General features: G+C 41.7%; 1 protein-coding gene and 1 long non-coding RNA gene across 2 annotated transcripts; both read right to left on the reverse strand.

Moving 5' to 3' along the window:
* Positions 1-860: 860 nt before the first annotated feature.
* Positions 861-13,611, reverse strand: LOC132014865 (uncharacterized). The gene is made up of 3 exons (XR_009403479.1): positions 13,417-13,611; positions 8,958-9,009; positions 861-992 (listed from the first exon to the last, which is right to left on the reverse strand). It is a non-coding gene; the product is annotated as an uncharacterized LOC132014865 (long non-coding RNA).
* LOC132014864 (olfactory receptor 2A1/2A42-like) lies at positions 4,343-5,284 on the reverse strand. Its single transcript, XM_059395565.1, has one exon. It carries the CDS (start codon positions 5,282-5,284, stop codon positions 4,343-4,345), a length of 942 nt encoding a protein of 313 aa, XP_059251548.1.
* Positions 13,612-18,481: the final 4,870 nt, after the last annotated feature.

Below are 18,481 nucleotides of genomic sequence, written 5' to 3' on the forward strand. Positions count from 1 at the left end.
CTGTCATTTCCAGTAGTTACCGCCCATAATTGTCTCCACCCTCTTGCCAGTTTTCAAGAGCAACACCCTAACATGGCTTCCCGTCTGGCACCAGCAGCCTCCTAGCCTTCCAGAATCATAGGCTCAGCAATCTGGCACACTCCTTTGAGAAGTCAATGACCACTGCTTCCTAGGACAGAAATGAATAAACATCCCCAGGACTTTTTATAGTTAGTGCTAAATTTCCACCCCAGTTTTTTCCCTTCTTCTCTGATTTTAGAGCCATAATATATTCTTATTTATTAATATCCATTGCATAAGAATAGAGTAGAGGCAAGAATTGGATAAATCTAATCGACAATAAGATGCCCCAATTTAAAGAAATGAAGGGTAACACATGTCCAGTCCGATAAATTATGGGTGGAAATTTAAATATAATGAATATTTATTTGTTAGTTCAGTCGAGGTTGACTAAGTACATACTATGAACAGTCCTTATGTCAGTCATTTGGGTTAAAATAGCAGTAGATCTTGGCAAAAGAGCATTTCAGAGTTAATTTGAAGCCAGACTGCCTAGTCTTGAATTACGTTTCCACCACTGGATAATTCTTTGGTAGATAATTCATTTCTCTAAACTTTATTTCCTCATTATTGTCTAATGACAGCAATAGTGTCCACTCTACAGATTCAATGCAAAGATGATATTAAAGCATTTCATGTCGTATAGTAAGTGCTCAATAATTTTCAGCTACAATTATATTTATACTATACTATAATCTGCTGTCTGAGGAATGTAAAAAAGGTTAGAAAGCAGCAGATGGTTCAACACTGAAAATTTGGAAATGAGGCGAATGGATAAAGGGTCGTTTACTTACCAAAAGTTTAGTGAGTATGTGAAGATATCGGGGATGAAGAGATGACCAGATTCTTGTCCTTCTCCTTGTAGAGAGATGATACATAATTGTACCGTCAATCCCAGGTTGAAGATGGTACATTTTGGAAATAAACAGAATCTGAAAACAAAGAACAAGAAACAGAAAACAAACCCTGAAATCTGAATTCCCTTGCTTTGAGAAAGATCCCCCATGCTTTCTTAGTAGAGAGGCTATGAAAGGTTCAAAGAGAGAGAGGTTCCCCCTGGAGCCTTTGCCAACTGACTCACAGACAGGTTACTGAGTCTGGTCTGCAGCCTGGACTCTGGGGAAGGCTATTCCCTCCAAGGCTGCAGGGGGGATGCAGAAGGCATGCAGGCAAAAGTCTGGGTGACTTACCAGCCCCAGTGCTCCCCTGGCTAAAGAGCAGCTTTGATCCCAGACTCAAAGTTTGCAAGCCTCACAATATTAAAATAATTTCTGACCTAATGGTAACTATAATAATAGCAATATCTTATGTTTGCACAGCACTTTAAGTCTTCAAAACATGTCCATTTGCACCCCTCTTGTTTGAGGCCTTTAGCAGTCCTGTGGGGCCACCTAAACAGCTCTCATTCAGCATGCTGGTGGATGGGGAGCAGACACTCGGGCAATCTTAGGGGATTTTCCTGGAAAGAGCACAGCTAGCAAATGGTAGAGGTGGGACTAGAACCCAGGTCTCTAGTCTCAGATCCTGCATGTTTAAGGGGCCAGATGCCTAGGCCAACCTTGGGAGAGCACTGCACCGAGTTAGGAAGCCACACCAGTGGCTCCTGGGGCATGCTTTCTGCGTCCCACACTTTTCTGTGCCGAACCTTGTATCAGGAGAGCTTTTTTTCTTTGACACCCGTCAGTAACATCACAGCTCTGTTCTGCTGTGGTCCTGCATCCCACCGGACCTTGCCATACAGCACTCGGCACTGGTCATGAAACATCGGATTAATGACCGTGTTAGGCAATATCCAAAGTACAAAGTATATCCAGTTTAGGTAAATTACAAGATCACTATCCAAGGCTCTTCCATTTGATGAAGCATCCGTCTAAAACCGCATTGTTAACTTCTTTCTACCACTGTTTTGTTTTGGGGTCCAGAATCCCAGAGGGCCCTGTTTCCATCCCTGGCCCCTTTAACTATCTCCCCCTTAATGCACTCCAGTATAAAGTCAAGTTGTGGGTGTGTGTGTGTGTTAACCTTAAGTCCCGTGACACTTGTTTATTATAAAGGTGACCCCTGATCCTCATGCTGGGTTTATTGGCAGGATTTCTGGTCGTGAGCACGGGCAGCAGGGCCGCCAGACCTTTCGGATTCCGTGCTGGGGATCCGCTTCCAGCAGAGTCAGGTCGTGCTGGATGAGAATGTCTCGGGTTGCCTTCTTGGAAGCCTCATCCCCTGTATCAGGCCACCAGGGTTTTGGAGGCTGACCAGTAGATTGTGCCAGTCTGGACCACATGACCACCCGCCCTCGGACTCAGATGTCCCGCCGGGCAAATTGCTCCTGGCGCAGAGCAGGTTCCTGTAGCTTGTCCTGCAGTGGGTGTGCCTTAATCACCTCCAGGCGCTGCCCATTCGCGTGGATGTGGCCGCTGCCACGTCTGCAGTGCGACTGGCTGTGGCTGCCTCCTTGAGTCCAAAGACCTGTCCGGACCGCCGGCACCCTCGTACTGCAGACAAGCTGCTCCCCTGTGGCACTACCCCCAGGAAGAGGGCTTTAGATGCGTTCTTTCCCAAACATAATACCTTTTCTATCTGGAGCCCAATGCCTCTCTCTGGCTGGAGGCTGAAAGTTTCCTACTCTCTTCCTCCATTTCCATTTCCTGCTTCTGAAATTTCAGTTTCTTTGACTTTAATTTAGTGGTTATGTCTACGGGTTTAGCAGTCAGATCACCTAAGTTTGATCCTGGACTAGACACCTACCAGTTGCAAGGCTTTGGTTAAAGTTACTCAATCTCCTTGTGCCTCTGTTTTAACCCCCAAAAGAGTGGTTAATACTTCCTATCTTACAGGGTTGTTATGAGGATTAAAAAAGATAATACATGTAAGGTACTTAGAATGGAGTATGTCACCGCTGTAAGGACTCTGTAAGTGTGTGCTTGCCCTCACCCACGCAGATGTGCGTGAACATGTGCGTGCTGTGTGTGAAACTAGAGATCCCTTGCTTCTGCTTCTTGCCACCAGCCGAGTTCTAAACCAAACTCCTCACCTCAATGACAACAGCCTCCATCCATTCCCTTCTGTGCGCAGAAGGTCCTAATGTTCTCTGTGACCGAGACCGTAGGACTCACCAATGGAACAAGACTTCCACAAATAAACCCTGGCTCTCCCAGCCTCACTGTGGCGTGTATTAGAAGGAGAAGAAACTCATATTCACTTAGCGTATCCTAGGTTGGGAGAGGTTAGCCTTATTCTTAATCTGATAATATTGATAATGGTGTACCACACTGCATAGAGAAGGTTTGGGGGTGAGATCACTGGGGCAAGGGTCTAGCATTTGCCATTTGCTTAGTGTTTGCATCTGTAAAATGGAATGGTAATGAGAAATATATTTTTATAATAAAAATGAAGTGATCTCTGTAAATTAGCTATCTACACGCAGTGGATGGTATGGAGTACGTACATAGTAATAATGTTAACTACTATTATTATTGCTAAAACTTTTTTTTCCCATTCGAAAATGGGGCTTTCCACCCCTACCTGGTCATTCTGAGTTGGGTAGTAGCGCTTGCCAACTCCTTCTAGTGAAGAGTGCTTGTCTGTCCAGAGAGAATCACAGATACTCTTCTCAACCAGGCGAGAAGAGTTTAGAAACCAGTGGCCATCAAAAGCTCAGGGCAGGCTGGAAAGTGGATTTCACTGGGTAATTCCCAGGGACGCCAGCTGTTGAATGTGTGCAGACTTACTTTCTGACCATGGAAATTTATAGGACAGATTATAAGGTTTAATCAACAAAATCAGTGCCCCCCTAAGTCTATGTAGGCATTTAGGTACATTTACTATTTATACGAGGAAGTACAATTAAGAGAAAACATCCTAATATGGGGTAAAAAAAAAAAAAAAGGAAAAAGGTATCAACAGGTCTTAAGTCTCTGTGGCTACTGTTTTTAAAAGTGGTCACTGACGTGGCTCTGTCCAGGAAAGCCTGCCTTCTGCGGTTAATGAGCACACATGATGGGGCCACAGGTAGAGTGTCTATTTTAACCTTTTAGGACCCACAGCAGTGGATGAAATCAATTTATTCCACTAGGAGTTCTCAATTGACTATGCAGTTAGATGAAAGGATGTATTTGATAGAATTACATATAATGAGTTCAATAAAACCTAAATACTTTCTGGAAAAAGGGAGTGCTTTACAGAATCCCTTGGATTTTTCAGGCTCATATATAAAGAGTAAGAAGCTTAGGTGATACACAGTACCCAAGGCTCCGGGGAACTACTGAGGCTACGGATTCCAATGTCACTCCAGTGGGGAATGACCTTCCTTGCACATTGTTCTTCTCAGGGCACCCTTGACCTCTGCGTTCCTCAGGCTGTAGATCAGTGGGTTCAGCATAGGATTGAAAAAGCTGTAAAACAGGAAAAGGATCTTCTGCTGCTCCTCAGGGTGGCGGGATTTGGGGGCCATGTACATGACAATGGCGCTGCCAAAGAAGAGCCCCACCACACAGAGGTGGGAGGAGCAGGTGGAGAAGGCCTTCCTGCGGCCCTCCCCGGACTGGATCCTCACGATGGCCAACAGGATGCGTGAGTAGGACACCAGCACCAAGCAGAGGGGCCCGACTAAGATAAACATACAGGCAACAAAGATGACCACTTTGTTGAGCTGCGTGTCAGCACAGGCCAGCTTGAGGACAGACAGGATTTCGCAGAAGAAGTGGTTGACTTCATGAGGCCCACAGAAGGGCAGCCTCAGGATGAGAACCACATGGACCAGGGCGAGCAGGGAGCCACAGGCCCAGGAGGTCGTCACTAGGGTGAAGCAGCCCCTCCAACTCATGATGGCAGAATACCGGAGGGGGTGGCAGATGGCCACATACCGATCATAGGACATCACCACCAGGAGAAGACATTCAGTATGAGCGAAAGTCAAGAAAAGAAAAGTTTGTGTCAAGCAGCCAGCAAAGGAGATGGGCTTGTCTGGCTTCAGGAGGTTCACCAGCATCTGGGGCACGGTGTTGCAGGCATAGGCTATGTCGACGATGGCCAGGTGGGAGAGGAAGAAGTACATGGGGGTGTGCAGTCTGGAGTCCAGCGAGATGAGCCCCAGGATGATGCCATTCCCCAGCAGGGTGCAGGCATAGAACAGGGAGAAGAGCCCAAAGAGAACCATCTGAATTCTTGAGCCAAGACAAAATCCTAGTAGAATGAACTCTGTCACCGCTGTCTGATTTTCCCCCATTTCACTATGAAAAGGGTAAAATGGAAAGCTGGGGAAAGAATTGTCCAAAACAACTAGACATTATAGTATACATTTTGTCATTTTTAGAAGATAAACTTTTAAAATTAACAATCTAGTGACATATTAAGTTAATTAATCACTTAATCTGACAACCAGTTTTAAGAAAGGGGATTATGTCTCCAAGGACAGATTGACAGTCCTTAGAGGATTGGCTCCAAGGACTGTCAATCCTCTAGGATTGACCTAGAGCCAGTGACACTGTAATGGGATGGAAGAATGTCAAACCAAAGAGGAAATAAAGTAACCTCAAACACGGATTATCTTGGAGCGGCACATGACAGAATTATGAAGAGCATTGCTGGAGCGTAGAGGTCATCCGTCACGGAAGGACTCTAGATATGAGAATTAGTGTAGCCTAGGAAAAAGATGTGAAAATCCAGCATCTCGTTAGAAATATCAGCCATGCTGCTTTCAGCATCAGAAACCCACCTTTGCACTCTAGAGGAGCTTATGTGATGAAAGCAGGAGAATCTTCGGGGACCGTTTAAGTTGCTAAGAAGGAATCAAGGGGTGTGTACATTCGGGCTCTATTGACTATATTTTACAGTGGGTGACGATACCAACCGACAATTGGCCATTTAGCAGTCTACTGATTGATTCCTAGTTACTGATTTACCAAAAAATGGTTCCAAATACAAGCTATAAACTTCGTAGGAATTGTTTTTTGGCAAGCTGCCCAGTGTTCATGTATCATGAGTCTTGACTTTGTGTGCAGGCGTGTCAACAAGTAGGAGGTTAGGCATTCACGCCTGGTTTGAAGGCTGTGGTGTGAATGGATCTGTGTAATGACATTTTAAGATGCAGTTCCTATGCCCTATTTGTGTTTCATCTCATCGCTCCTTCTGTTAAAGAGTAAATCCAGTGCTAACATAACTAAGACACGCCGTACCTTCAAGGACGTTGTACGGCTGAGCAACTGCATCATGTGCCCTTGTGAAATTCAGAACCGTAAGAAACGGGCTCCTGGGTGGCTCTGTCACTAAGCGTCTGTCTTCAGCTCAGGGTCCTGGGATCAAGCCCCATGTTGGGCTCCCTGCTCAGGAAGGAGCTCCTTTCTCTCCTTTCTCTCTTTGCTTACTGCTCACCCTGCTTGTGCGTTCTCTCTTGCTCGCTGTCAAATAAACAAATAAAATCTTTTAAAAAATCCCCACATTACAAGAAGCAGCCGCTTATTAAAAAATGAAGTCTGCTGGCGGCCTGGGTGGCTCAGTTGGTTGAGCGACTGCCTTCAGCTCGGGTCACGGTCCCGGGGTCCTGGGATCGAGTCCCGCCTCGGGCTCCCAGCTCTATGGGGAGTCTGCTCCCCCCTCTGACCTCCCCTCTCACGCTCCACTCTCTCACTCTGTCTCTCTCTCTCTCAAAATAAATTAAAAAAAAAAACTTAAAAAAAAAATTAAGTCTGCCTTACTTCAATAATATAAGAATTGCTAAATAATTTATAGATAGCTTATTTAAAAATTGTTGGCAAAGAGATAATTTAGTGAATTTATCATTTCTGGATTGCTATAGCAACACCCTGAGGGTCAGGTGTTTGAGGTTTCTGTGAATTGGTGATAGGCCAAATAGTGATCGGCTTGTCCTTACGTCCTTAGTAACAGCTTCCTCAATACACCACGTAGAAATCAGCATCTTTCTAGTGCGTGCACTTGTGCCTTTAGTAGGCAAAAATAACCCGAGGCTGAGCTGTTGGACTTGTGCCTTCTTGCCTCTGAAGAAAAGTCTCTCCGGGATTCACGTAAGGAAAGATGTTGTTGTTTTAAGACCCTGGTCCAGCTGTCGTTACTTCCAGTGGAGATGTTAATGAGAGGCTCCCTGAGGAACTTGAGAATAGGGAAATAACACTTCTTCTTGAAAAATAAAACTTGCAAAATCCACTCATCGTGGTTGAGAAGAACTGGAGGAGGAAACATGACAACCCACGTGAACATGTCGTTGGGGAGTATGAGTCTATCCCAAACTTCACTCAAAGTGCTTTGCTACCATCTCAAGGAACTAGAGTGGGGGAGGGTCTGTCTGTAAGTAGGGAACCCAAATGTCACCAGGTGCATGTCAACATAAAGGCTGAGGTATAGTGAAGGGGGTCATCCATGAGGGCTGGAGTTGGCCAGCACCTCTTCAGTACCGTCCAGAGAGTGAGAGAGCTGTCCTCCTGGTGGGTCTGTATCCTCAGTCCAGGTGGCCTGAGTGAGCAGCAATCAGTAACCCCAGCTCTCAGATTTCCAGTGAATGCCCTCTGCTTGGAGTCCCTGCTCCCCAATTAACCGTGAGGTATTAATTTGCCTTCTCGTGTAGATATTTTGATAAAGAGGGAATGTGCTACTAAGCAAAGTTCTTGCCAATATCTTTATAATAAAAAATTGCATTCAGGTTTATGCATGGTTCTTTTTTCCCCATTTAGTCTGCATAGTGTGATACAGATGGAAATGTATATGCCTAACCAAATTTCCAAAGCTGGATTTATAGGTGAGGACCAGGCCCAGGACAGAGATCATCTCATTAAAATACAATCCCCCCAAAATTTATCTGAGTAGCTAATTGGGACCTGAAGAACATCGCTGTTAGATCCTTCTCTAGAATCAACAAATGACTTTTTTAGAATAACCATTATCAATAAATGATACCATCAAGTCACAAATGGATTAAGTAAAGGGTACATCAAGTCATTTATAGATACGATGAACATTCATAGATACACATGACCAGGGCTTTTTTTTTTTTTTTTTTTTTTTTTAGAATTATATAAAAAATTACTGTGCCAGGACAGCCCTTTGAACTGATTTAGAAAGCATACAAAGCATATGAAAATACTTAGTTGTGAAAATGCACCTGAACCCACATCTTAGAAAAAGCACAATCTCTCTATTCAGTTCTTCCTTAATTCATTTTGCCACTTCCAAATGGTTAGTTACATAAAGAAAAAAAAATTACTTGCAAAGTCTGAATCTCTTTGAAACTTAAAGAGACAGACAAGAGACAGGAGGGCCTGATGAATACATTAAAGTTAAGAACAGCTGCCATGGGGCACCTGGGTGGCTCCAGTCCGTTAGGCACCTGCCTCCGACTCTTGATTTTGGCTTCATTCAGGTCATGAGCTTAGGGTCATGAGATAGAGTCTTGGCTCCGGCTCCCTGCTCAGCAGGGAGTCTGCTGGAAATTCTTTCTCTGCCCCTCCCCCTGCTCATGCTCATGTGCTCTCTCTCTCTCGAAAATAAATAAATCTTAAAAAAAAAAAAAAAGGAACAGTAGCCATATGGGCTGAAAGTCTGGTTTCTTTCACAGAAGTGGGTCATACTACAAACTTTGAACAGGAATAAATGTATTCATTTTTGCAATTCTGGCACAAAATATTTATTGAGGGAACAAATGAATGAATGAACATACAAAATAAGTGAATGCCTAAATATTGAATTTTTGGACTATCCTTGCACTGGGTCTGGAATTTCTGCCTTGTTTAAATCTTGCTTGTCCAATAAAGGACATTTTTACCAAGGGAATAAAAGAACACTAAACTAGAATCTCCAAAATATTTAAGCATCAGACAGTTGAAAGACACTTCTGTTTTCTTTTTTCTCCACATGTTATTTTATTCTGCAGGAAACTGAAAGCCTCTTACCTGAATCAATGGATTAACTTCGCTAAAGGACTAGCAGAAGTGAGAGGAGGAACTGAAAAAGAAATTAAATACATCTCAGTTCTAAATGCAACATTCAGACATTGTTTTGTGCTATAAATGGTGTATCGTATATGTATATATGTATATACCGATTAGCAATTTAAAAATTGGCAAACTGTTTGATGACTAATAAACTATCCAGTGTCTTTGTGGTTTCAAAGTAAATTTCTAAGATTGAAATCATATCTTTACACAGGAACAAACCTGCCAGTACTCGATGGGGCCTAGTTTCAAAAGTAAAATTTAAGATCTGAAGAGCTGACAAACCCTCTTCTAATGCTGTAGGCATGAGTCACACGGCATTCCTGAAATAAAAACTATTTTTTAAATCCTTAGTTCAACCGAAGTATTGGATGGCTTACTTCTAAGTAATAGAAAAAATAATTGTTGCTACTCATGTACTCAATAGAACCCTTCTCTCTCTTTTAATTCAAAATATTTTACAATTTCTGAGATTTTCCTCCCTGTCCCATGTGTTGTTTAGAAGAATGTTGTTTAATCTCCAAGTATTTGGGGGATTTTCCAGCTCACTCTCTGCTTCTGATTTCCATTTCAACTCTGTTGTAGTCCAAAAGCACACATTGTGTGACTTCTGTTCCTTTTAATTTGTTCAGGTGTATTTTATATCCCAGAATGTGATCTACTGGGGTGAATGGATGTCCTGCGTGAGCTTGAGAAGAACGTGTATTTTCTCCTTATTGTGGGATGAAGTAGTCTGTAGATGTTCATTGTATCCATTTGATTGATGGTGGTGTTGAGTGCAGCTGTATCCTTATTGATTTTCTGTCTGCTGGGTCTATTTCTGATGAAGGGGTATTGAAGTCTCCAACTCTAATAGTGGCTCATCTACTTCTCCTTTCAGTTCTACTGGTTTTGGCTCATGTATTTTGATGCTCTGTTGTTAGGTGCATAAATATTAAGAATTATGTCTTCTTGGAGAATTCATCATCTTTATTCCTAGTAACTTCCTTGCTCTGAATCTTCTCTCTTTTTTTAAAAAATAAAGATTTTATTTATTTATTTGACAGAGAGATTGAGAGAGAGCACAAGTAGGCAGAGAGGCAGGCAGAGAGAGAGGGAGAAGTAGGGTCTCCGCTGAGCAGGGAGCCCGATGTGGGGCTCGATCCCAGGACTCTGAGATCATGACCTGAGCAGAAGGCAGCCGCTTAACTGACTGAGGCGCTCACGCACCCCTCCTCCTTCCTGATGGTTATGTCTGTCTGTCTCTGTTCCTCCGCCTCACTCCATCACTGCCTCTACTCCGATCTCCTTCTCTCCTGGTCCCCTTTATGACATTCTCTTTCTGTTTCACATTTTCCTTATCTCTCGTCTACATTTCCCATTCTCAAAATCTTTATTTTCTCCTCCACGGTATTTCTAGAGACGTATCAATAGTTCCATATTTGAGTGGTGTCTAGAAGATTTTGATTACATAGAAAGTCTACATTCAGGTTAATTGGCTTTATCCAGGTTAATTGTTTTACAAGACATAGGTATATTTTTAAATATATAACCTTGGGAAATACTATCTTATTCACAGTAGCAATAGTATCTGTCAATACATTTATCTGGGATATGGAAATATTATCTCTGATACCGTAATGGCCAATAAGGCCTTTGTACTTGGACTTCAGAATTAATTTTACAAGAACTTGCTTTTAAAATATACTCTTAGATTGAAGAAATCTTTTTAATCTGGTCAATAATAAAAATAGCATATATTGGATCAAGCATTATGCCCATAACACTGTAAGTATGCATTAAATATTTATTGACTAACGATACCAATTTGATTAAATGCAAGAAAACGAAATGTTAATGAGCTCTCCACATTCTGCCATAAGCCAGATTCTCAAGCAAAAAAGAAACAAAAAAGATCCAAAAAACCCACACAAAAATCCCCAAATATTGAAAGGCACCATAGAATAGCAGTGAAAGAGCATGGGGTCACACACACATTTGCTAATTTTATAACCCTGAATATATTTCTTAACCCTATTTTATCACTTTTTTAAAAGATGTGATAGTATTTTATAAGGTTATTGTGAAGATTGAGATAATACATATTAATGAAGATAATATGTTAATTCAATTAATTAGTTGAGATAATACGTTGAACATATTCTTGATGCACGGTGAATGCTCAATAACTTGGATCAATTACCATCAATCTTTAACAGTTTCTTGACTAGCCTGTGACTGTAGGGATCTGAGAAGCATCATTTCTTCCTGGTGCCAGTAGTCCCTGGGATCACTCCCCTTATCAGACATTACCCCCCTTTTTTTTTTTTTTAAGATTTTGTTTATTTATTTATTTGTTAGACAGAGAGAGAGAGTGCAAGTGCACAAGCAGGTACAGTGGCAGGCAGAGGCGAGAGAGAAGCAGGCTCCCTGCCGAGCAAGGAGCCTGATGCGGGACTCCATCCCAGGACCCTGGGATCATGACCTGAGCCAAAGGCAGTGGCTTAACAGATTGAGCCACCCAGGCATCCCTAGACATTACCCTTTTCATGTCCGTTTTGTGAAGTCTGCATAACAATGTAAGCCTACAATGTGAGTTTGTGGCTAATATGTTATGGAAGGACTAGTAAAGCAGATTTTGCCTCTTGACCTTCTGATGTCCTTTTTGGGAAAGAGCACAATCAGTTGAAGAGATATCAGGGATTAAAAGGACACAAAACTGTGATAAACTATTTAAAACTGAATAGATTATCATCTACAAAACAACTCCTTTCCTTTCCTGCACTCATCTAGCCACATCACCACACACACACACACTCACTCACATATATTCCAGGTTTGGGAAAGTCTAACATTTAAGTTGAATACTTTCTGTGTGCCTGACATTGTTCTCCAAGTTACAGGTGAAGGTAGAGCTGTGTATGGGCAGCATAGATTATGTATTGTGGTTTTATTGACATAAACCCCAGGACTAAACTAATTTCAGTATTTCTCAAATGTAAAACCACTTGTAATATATCTCAGTGTAAAGTTCTTTGGCTTAGGAAAATTATTTTCCATACTTAACCTAAATCCATCACACAAAAATTTCCTATTCTTTACCTAGCATCACCGTCCATAGATTATTGCTTTCATGCAGCTACTTTCCATTGTATAAAATGATATGAACCAAATTCTACACATATTTACATTATTTGTGAGCAATTTGTTCAACTAACTTAGCACTGATTTTTTCCCTCAAACTAGCCTCGTAGCAGGATAATAATCAGCCCACATTTAGACAGGACTGAATTTCCTTACCTGTTTTTAAAAAGAATAGTAGGTAACAGAGTGATAGTCCACAAAAAGATAGCTCCTACCCCATCTAACAGACATTATGATAAACACAGTGTAACCCGGTTTGCTCCCACATTTGGACTCAAGGACCTTAGAAAGGAAAAGCACCTAAAGGTTGGGCAGGATCCTGCTTTCTGGGAGCTTCTGTGGGAACTGCAGAACCTCACTTCTCTGCTTGATCAAAAATGTGGCAGAATCCTCAGAAAAGGAGCTTTTATTCTCTGATGGCCTCAGCCTAGTCGGTAGCTCCTGAGGGCTCCCTGGAGGGGTGAGCCGTGAGATGCGTGCAAGCCAATCTGCACTGGGAAGGGGGGACAAAGCCGTTCTCTACCTCTGCTCTCATCCCCAGCAGGACCCGTGATTAGACCACACAGCCAGCCACAGAGCACACCTCTGAGACAACATCAGTCATTACAGTCCCTGAGTACTTGGTGTTATTAGAGTTCATGAACCCCAGCCCTGTCCCAATTCCCAAAAGGGCAGGTGGTTCAGATGAACCAGTAAGGAAGCAGAACCAGTGTGATGGTGAAGCAGCTCCAGGCCTTCCCCTCCTCCCCACTGCCATCTGGGCCCCTTGGGGGAGCAGCAGAAGCCAGAAGAAAGGACCCTGAAACATCAGCTGGTTGCAAGCAACAAGTCAAGGTGCGGAGATGCTGGAGAGAACAGGTTACGGAGTCCAAGGAGAGCCAAGGTGTCTCAGTGGGGCTCATTAGAACATGCCTGAGGAAGAGTTTTGTAGGGCACAAACCACCCAGGTAGGTCAACCTCGGAAGCATTCTCTAATCTCTGTTCTGAAGCTAGGAGATTCCGGGTCCCTTCCAGGGACCTTCCAGAGAAGGGGAGGAGAGAACCGTCTCCAAGGCAGCTTCCCCTACAAGCCACTATCTCTCCCAGGAGCGGGGAGATCCTTGCTGCGGAAAGTGTTCTCATGTTCTCTTTCTCTCTCATAGCAGGCATAGGAGGGCTAGGAATTTCATATCAAGCAACCCTGCAATTTACGAGTGAACGAGTTTGCTCTAGTGTGATCCTCAGCCTGCTGCGGTTATGGCAGAAACGCAAGGAAAGTCCTGCACAGGTTATCATGTTTTGAGAACATGCTTACCTGTGTTCCGGTTGTACATGTCCATTGTGAGAGGAACCACATATCCATCCAGGGACACGGCAATTTTGCTCCTGATTATGTAAAAAAGCTGGTGTGCAGTAGGCAATCCTTGAACACTAGAATCCTTTCTTCTTTCTCTTTGCACACTCAGGTGAACACAGAAAATGTGAGCCATTTTGTTTGGTGTTTTTACTCATGTAAACACAAAACTCCTGTGAAAAAAATAGGACATGTTTTCCTATATTCAGCACTATGAAAACATCAGTTAAAAAAGTCATTTTAGGGGAACCTGGGTGGCTCAATCTGTTAAGCGTCTGCCTTTTGCTCAGGTCAGGATCACAGGACTCCTGGGATGGAGCCCCACATTGAACATCTTGCTCAGCCGGGAGCCTGCTTCTTCCTTTCCCTCTGCCCTTCCCCACTGCTCGCAAGTGCTCTCAAATAGTCTTTTTTTAAAAAAGTTACTTTAGAACCATGAGAGACTGCGCACCCTGAGAAACAAACTGAGGGTTTTGGAGGGGAGGGTTTTGGGGGGTTGGGTGAGCCTGGTGGTGGGTATTGTGGAGGGCACGTATTGCATGGAGCACTGGGTGTGGTGCATAAACAATGAATCTTGGAACACTGAAAAAATTAAATTTTAAAAAGTTTGAACCTATGAGATAAAAAAAATTTAAAAAGTCATTTTAGAGTACAAAAATAGAAAATTTTAACTAAAACAATCATAAGAAATTAAATATAAAATTTTATGATACCAAACAAACTAAAATGTAGGAAATGCATCACCTCAAAATAAGATGTTTTCCGTTATGTATCAAATTGCCGCAACTTTTAACTTGTGCACAGCTTCTAAAAGTGGCTGAGTGAGACAGGACCATATGCAAAATATAAATTTATACAAAGGAAAATAACACAGAGAACGGAAAGATCCTATTTGATATGGATATTCTCTCAGGTGTTCACCTTATGTGCCAGAGTGCAGAAATCAGGAAACTCACTTTCATAAGCAAGCACTGACGTGAAGAGAATGGCTTCAGAGACTATATTTCTGTTATCAACACATTAGGAATATTGGTTATAAATACACATTTTGATAAAAACGAAAAATTAAAAGTTAGCCAGTAATTCCCATAGTATACCATTGGGGTTATCACATAAACAAACATTTAGGAAAATCCTTCAAGAACCTAAATGTCAACATCTCAAAACTCAAAATTGTCAACATTCTGTAAAATTAATCTGAAATAACTTTTGTCTTGATCCTGCTTGCTATTTAAGGAGAGTAACAATGACATAAATACACAGAGGAACTAACATACAGAAAAACGCAGTGAGGATTAATTGAGATGAAAACATCTACTGGCATCAGGCATTTGAGTTCCCTGGACCTTCCTTGACCTTTGTACCTTTTATGCGTAAAGTCAAGTCCTGCTCAAATTTGTTGAAAGAGTTCATTTGACTGTAACACAGAAAGAAATCAGCATAAAATGGGTGGATTTGACTGTCTGTCATAGTCAATGACCATAATAGATATTCTGCACAAAAAGCAGAAAATAAGGTTGTGACATGAGCGAATGCGTTTTCAGGATGGCCTGACAAAGATATATTGGTGGAGAATGCAAATGGTAATGTTCTCAATTGTATTTGTTTTCCTTTTTAATTCTTAATTTTTTTTTAAGATTTATTTTTCTATTTGAGAGAGAGAGAGGGAGAGAATGAGCAGGGAGAAGGGCAGGAAGAGAGGAAGAGTGAGTACTCAGCAGACTCTGCTGAGCGCGGAGCCGGGGGCAGGGCTCAATCCCAGGACCCTGAGATCATGACCTGAGCCCAAACCAAGAGTTGGACACTTAACCGACTGAGCCACCCAGGCGCCCCTCAGTTGCATTTCTTAACAAATTATGAGTTAAAAGGTCAGAACTGTGTTTGGAATCCTTAACAACCCGAGAAAGAGGCAGAATTTACAAGGGCAATTTTTAGAGATTATTTATGTCATTTGCTCGTGGTATCTTAAGGAGCACATAGCTCCTGAAAAGGTGTGATCTTGGTTTCCTCAGACACAGTTGTCTTGGGGCTGCGCCTGTCTGCACCTGGATGCACTTCACATGGGTGGGGGTGAGAGGTGGAGTCACATTGTTGCAAAAGGAGCGGAGGCATTAAAGATGTGTTCCATGTGGAGGGCTGCGGTGGGTGTGAAGCGGGCTGTGCATCCGGCACAACTGCTCTCCCCATCCCTGGCTGGAAGTGAAGGTCTCCAAGGCCAGGAGGTTGGTGGGGTGATGGGACAGAAGGTCTCTGCGTCTCCGCATGGCAGACTCTGCCGTTTACCTGCATAGGAATTAACATGAGTGAGAAGTACACTTTCGAACTGTAAAGTCACTTTCATGTGGGGCCTTATTTATTTACCCATAAATACATTGTGGGGATTAAATAAATGAGGAAAAGCCTGGTAACTCCAAAACTAAAGCATTAGTAGCTTCCAAGATCAATTCACATGGTGAAGAGCATCTCCTTACGGCACAATAAATTGGGTTTTTATTTATGTCAGACAGTTTTGTCTTAGAGTCTGATGAATCACAGTTTACCTGGCGTGTTATTTTGGTTGTTCATTCAAATGATTTCAGTTAATAGGTTACCTTACCCAAACGTTACAGCATAATATTGAACAATGAAGTAAATAGATACAAAAAGGATATTTTCAGAGATGCCTTGGTACAATTTAACATTCCAACAAGATTCTAAACTGCTTTTAATTACTTAATTTATGATTTCACTAAGATATGTGAAAGATATATACTGATAAATATTTGAGAACTTAAGGGACCAGAGGTGTCTTGAGATAAGTTTAAAAAAAAAAATCTATCAATACACATGCACTGTAAAATTGACAATAAACACAGGGATGCCTCGGTGGCTCAGTTGGTTAAGCTGCTGCCTTTGACTCAGGTCATGATCCCAAGGTCCTGGGATCAAGTCCCCCATCGGGCTCCTTGCTCGGCAGGGAGCCTGCTTCTCTCGCTGCCTCTGCCTGCCTCTCTGCCTGCTTGTGTGTACTCTCCTCTCTATCTCTGGCAAATAAATAAAATCTTAAAAAAAAAAAAATTGACAAAAAACACAGAAGAATGTATTTATCGAGCTTATTTCTAAAAGAAACTTCTATTGATTACTCAGTGTGCATCATCCTTACATTTCACATTTATAAGCACACACATGTGGGATACCTGGGTGGCTCAGTTGGTTAAGCGCCTGCCCTCAGCTCAGGTCATGATCCCAGCATCCTGGGATCAAGTCCCACATCGGGCTCCTTGCTCTGCGGGGAGCCTGCTTCTCCCTCTGCCTCTGCTGCCACTCTGTCTGCCTGTACTCTCTCTGTCTCTCTGACAAATAAATAAATAAAATCTTAAACAAAAAACAAAACACACACACGTACCCATTGTACCCATGTGTATGCATACAGATGTATGAGTTCAGGAAGAGCTAGAAGTTTCTCCTACAAAATGAAAAATAATATTTTTAAATTTAATTGTTTTTACTTGTATTTTTTTTATACTACATCATTAGTTTTTGATGTAGTGTTCAATGATTCATTAGTTGCACATAACACCCAGGGCTCATCACAGCACATGCCCTCCTTAAAAAATGACTTAATTTCTTCATTCAACTATATTTGATAAATAATTTCTACTGTAGCCCATTATAGATAATACTTGTTCTTTTTAATATATTGCATATATACTTGTCCAAACTTAATAAATTGTAGATTATGTGGAATTTTTTAGAATAAATTTCAATTCAAAATCCTTGAGCATGTTTCTTTGTGCAATTACATTATTTCACAAAATAAACATGTCAGTAATAAATAATAAATATTCTACAAGTTTTTGTTCACTTTTTTCATGGATTTTTATATTACCCTTCTGTTTTATATTTATTAAAATATATTAGGTATACTATTATCCCCTTTCTTAGGATGAATTCTCCGGCCAGTGAAAAATCCAGTCTTACTTTTCTTAAGCCGTAGTTTATTGTAGCTAGGCAGGGCTCCATAGTTCAGGCTGTATGCGGAGGACAGTCTCACATAGTAGTTATAGACATGGTTTTTGGCTTTTGGAACACTTAGGTGAGAGTCTTGCTCTGCCACACTGGCTCTGTGACCCCTCAGTTGTTAACATCTGTGCCTGGATTTTTTTTCATTATGAATGAACTCTAATGGTAAAGCTTATCTCTGGGAATTCTTGTAAAGATTAGATTGATATTAATGAATGTGTCCTCATACAACAGTTCTTGATGTGAAATAAGCCATCAATAAATGCAAATTCTTAATATTATTATGCCAGTTATTCAACACCAGACAGAGATCTGGGACCCTTTACAAATGAACAGTAATCTTAATCTTTTCCAACCAGGATAACGAACCTTTTTTTTTTTTAAAGGGATGACAGTTTATATGGAATGTGTCTTATTCTCTATATCTTATACCATCCATAGTTTCAAGATCATTAATATATACAAACTCTTCATTTATTTGATGTTTACTTTTGAATTCCTACTATGTGCAAGGTTCAGGAATTAATTGTATTCAGTTATTCTCAAAATAATCCATTTAATTGTGTCTTCTAGTAAAAGGAAAAAAAATCAAAATGCCAGAAGGTTAGAAAAGAGGCACAGAATTAGAAGTACTTATAGATCATCTAGTAGGACATTTTGTTTTACTGGTGGGAAAAACCAATGCACAGAGGAATTAAGTGATTTTTCTAGGGTCACACAGTGACCTGGTAGGATTGGCAGAACCGAGATAGGAACCCGGATGTCCTGTGTCTGAGCCAGGCTTCTGAGGGTGAAACCAGACTGTGCTAACAAATGCATGTCTTCTCGTGGCCCAATGGTGTTACACAAATTAAAAGCAAACAAAAAGCAAGCAGAACAAAACAAAAAAACAAATGAAATTGAAGCAGTGGTCTTGTCAAAGTTCATTAAGAAGGGAGGGAAGCCGACCCTTCCATGTGGTCTAGGAAAAGACTTCAGAACTCTGACATCCCCCGCAACCCCATTCCAACTCTCCTTCCCTTTT

The sequence above is a fragment of the Mustela nigripes genome, chromosome 4 (assembly GCF_022355385.1).
Source record: "Mustela nigripes isolate SB6536 chromosome 4, MUSNIG.SB6536, whole genome shotgun sequence".
NCBI lineage: Eukaryota > Metazoa > Chordata > Mammalia > Carnivora > Mustelidae > Mustela > Mustela nigripes.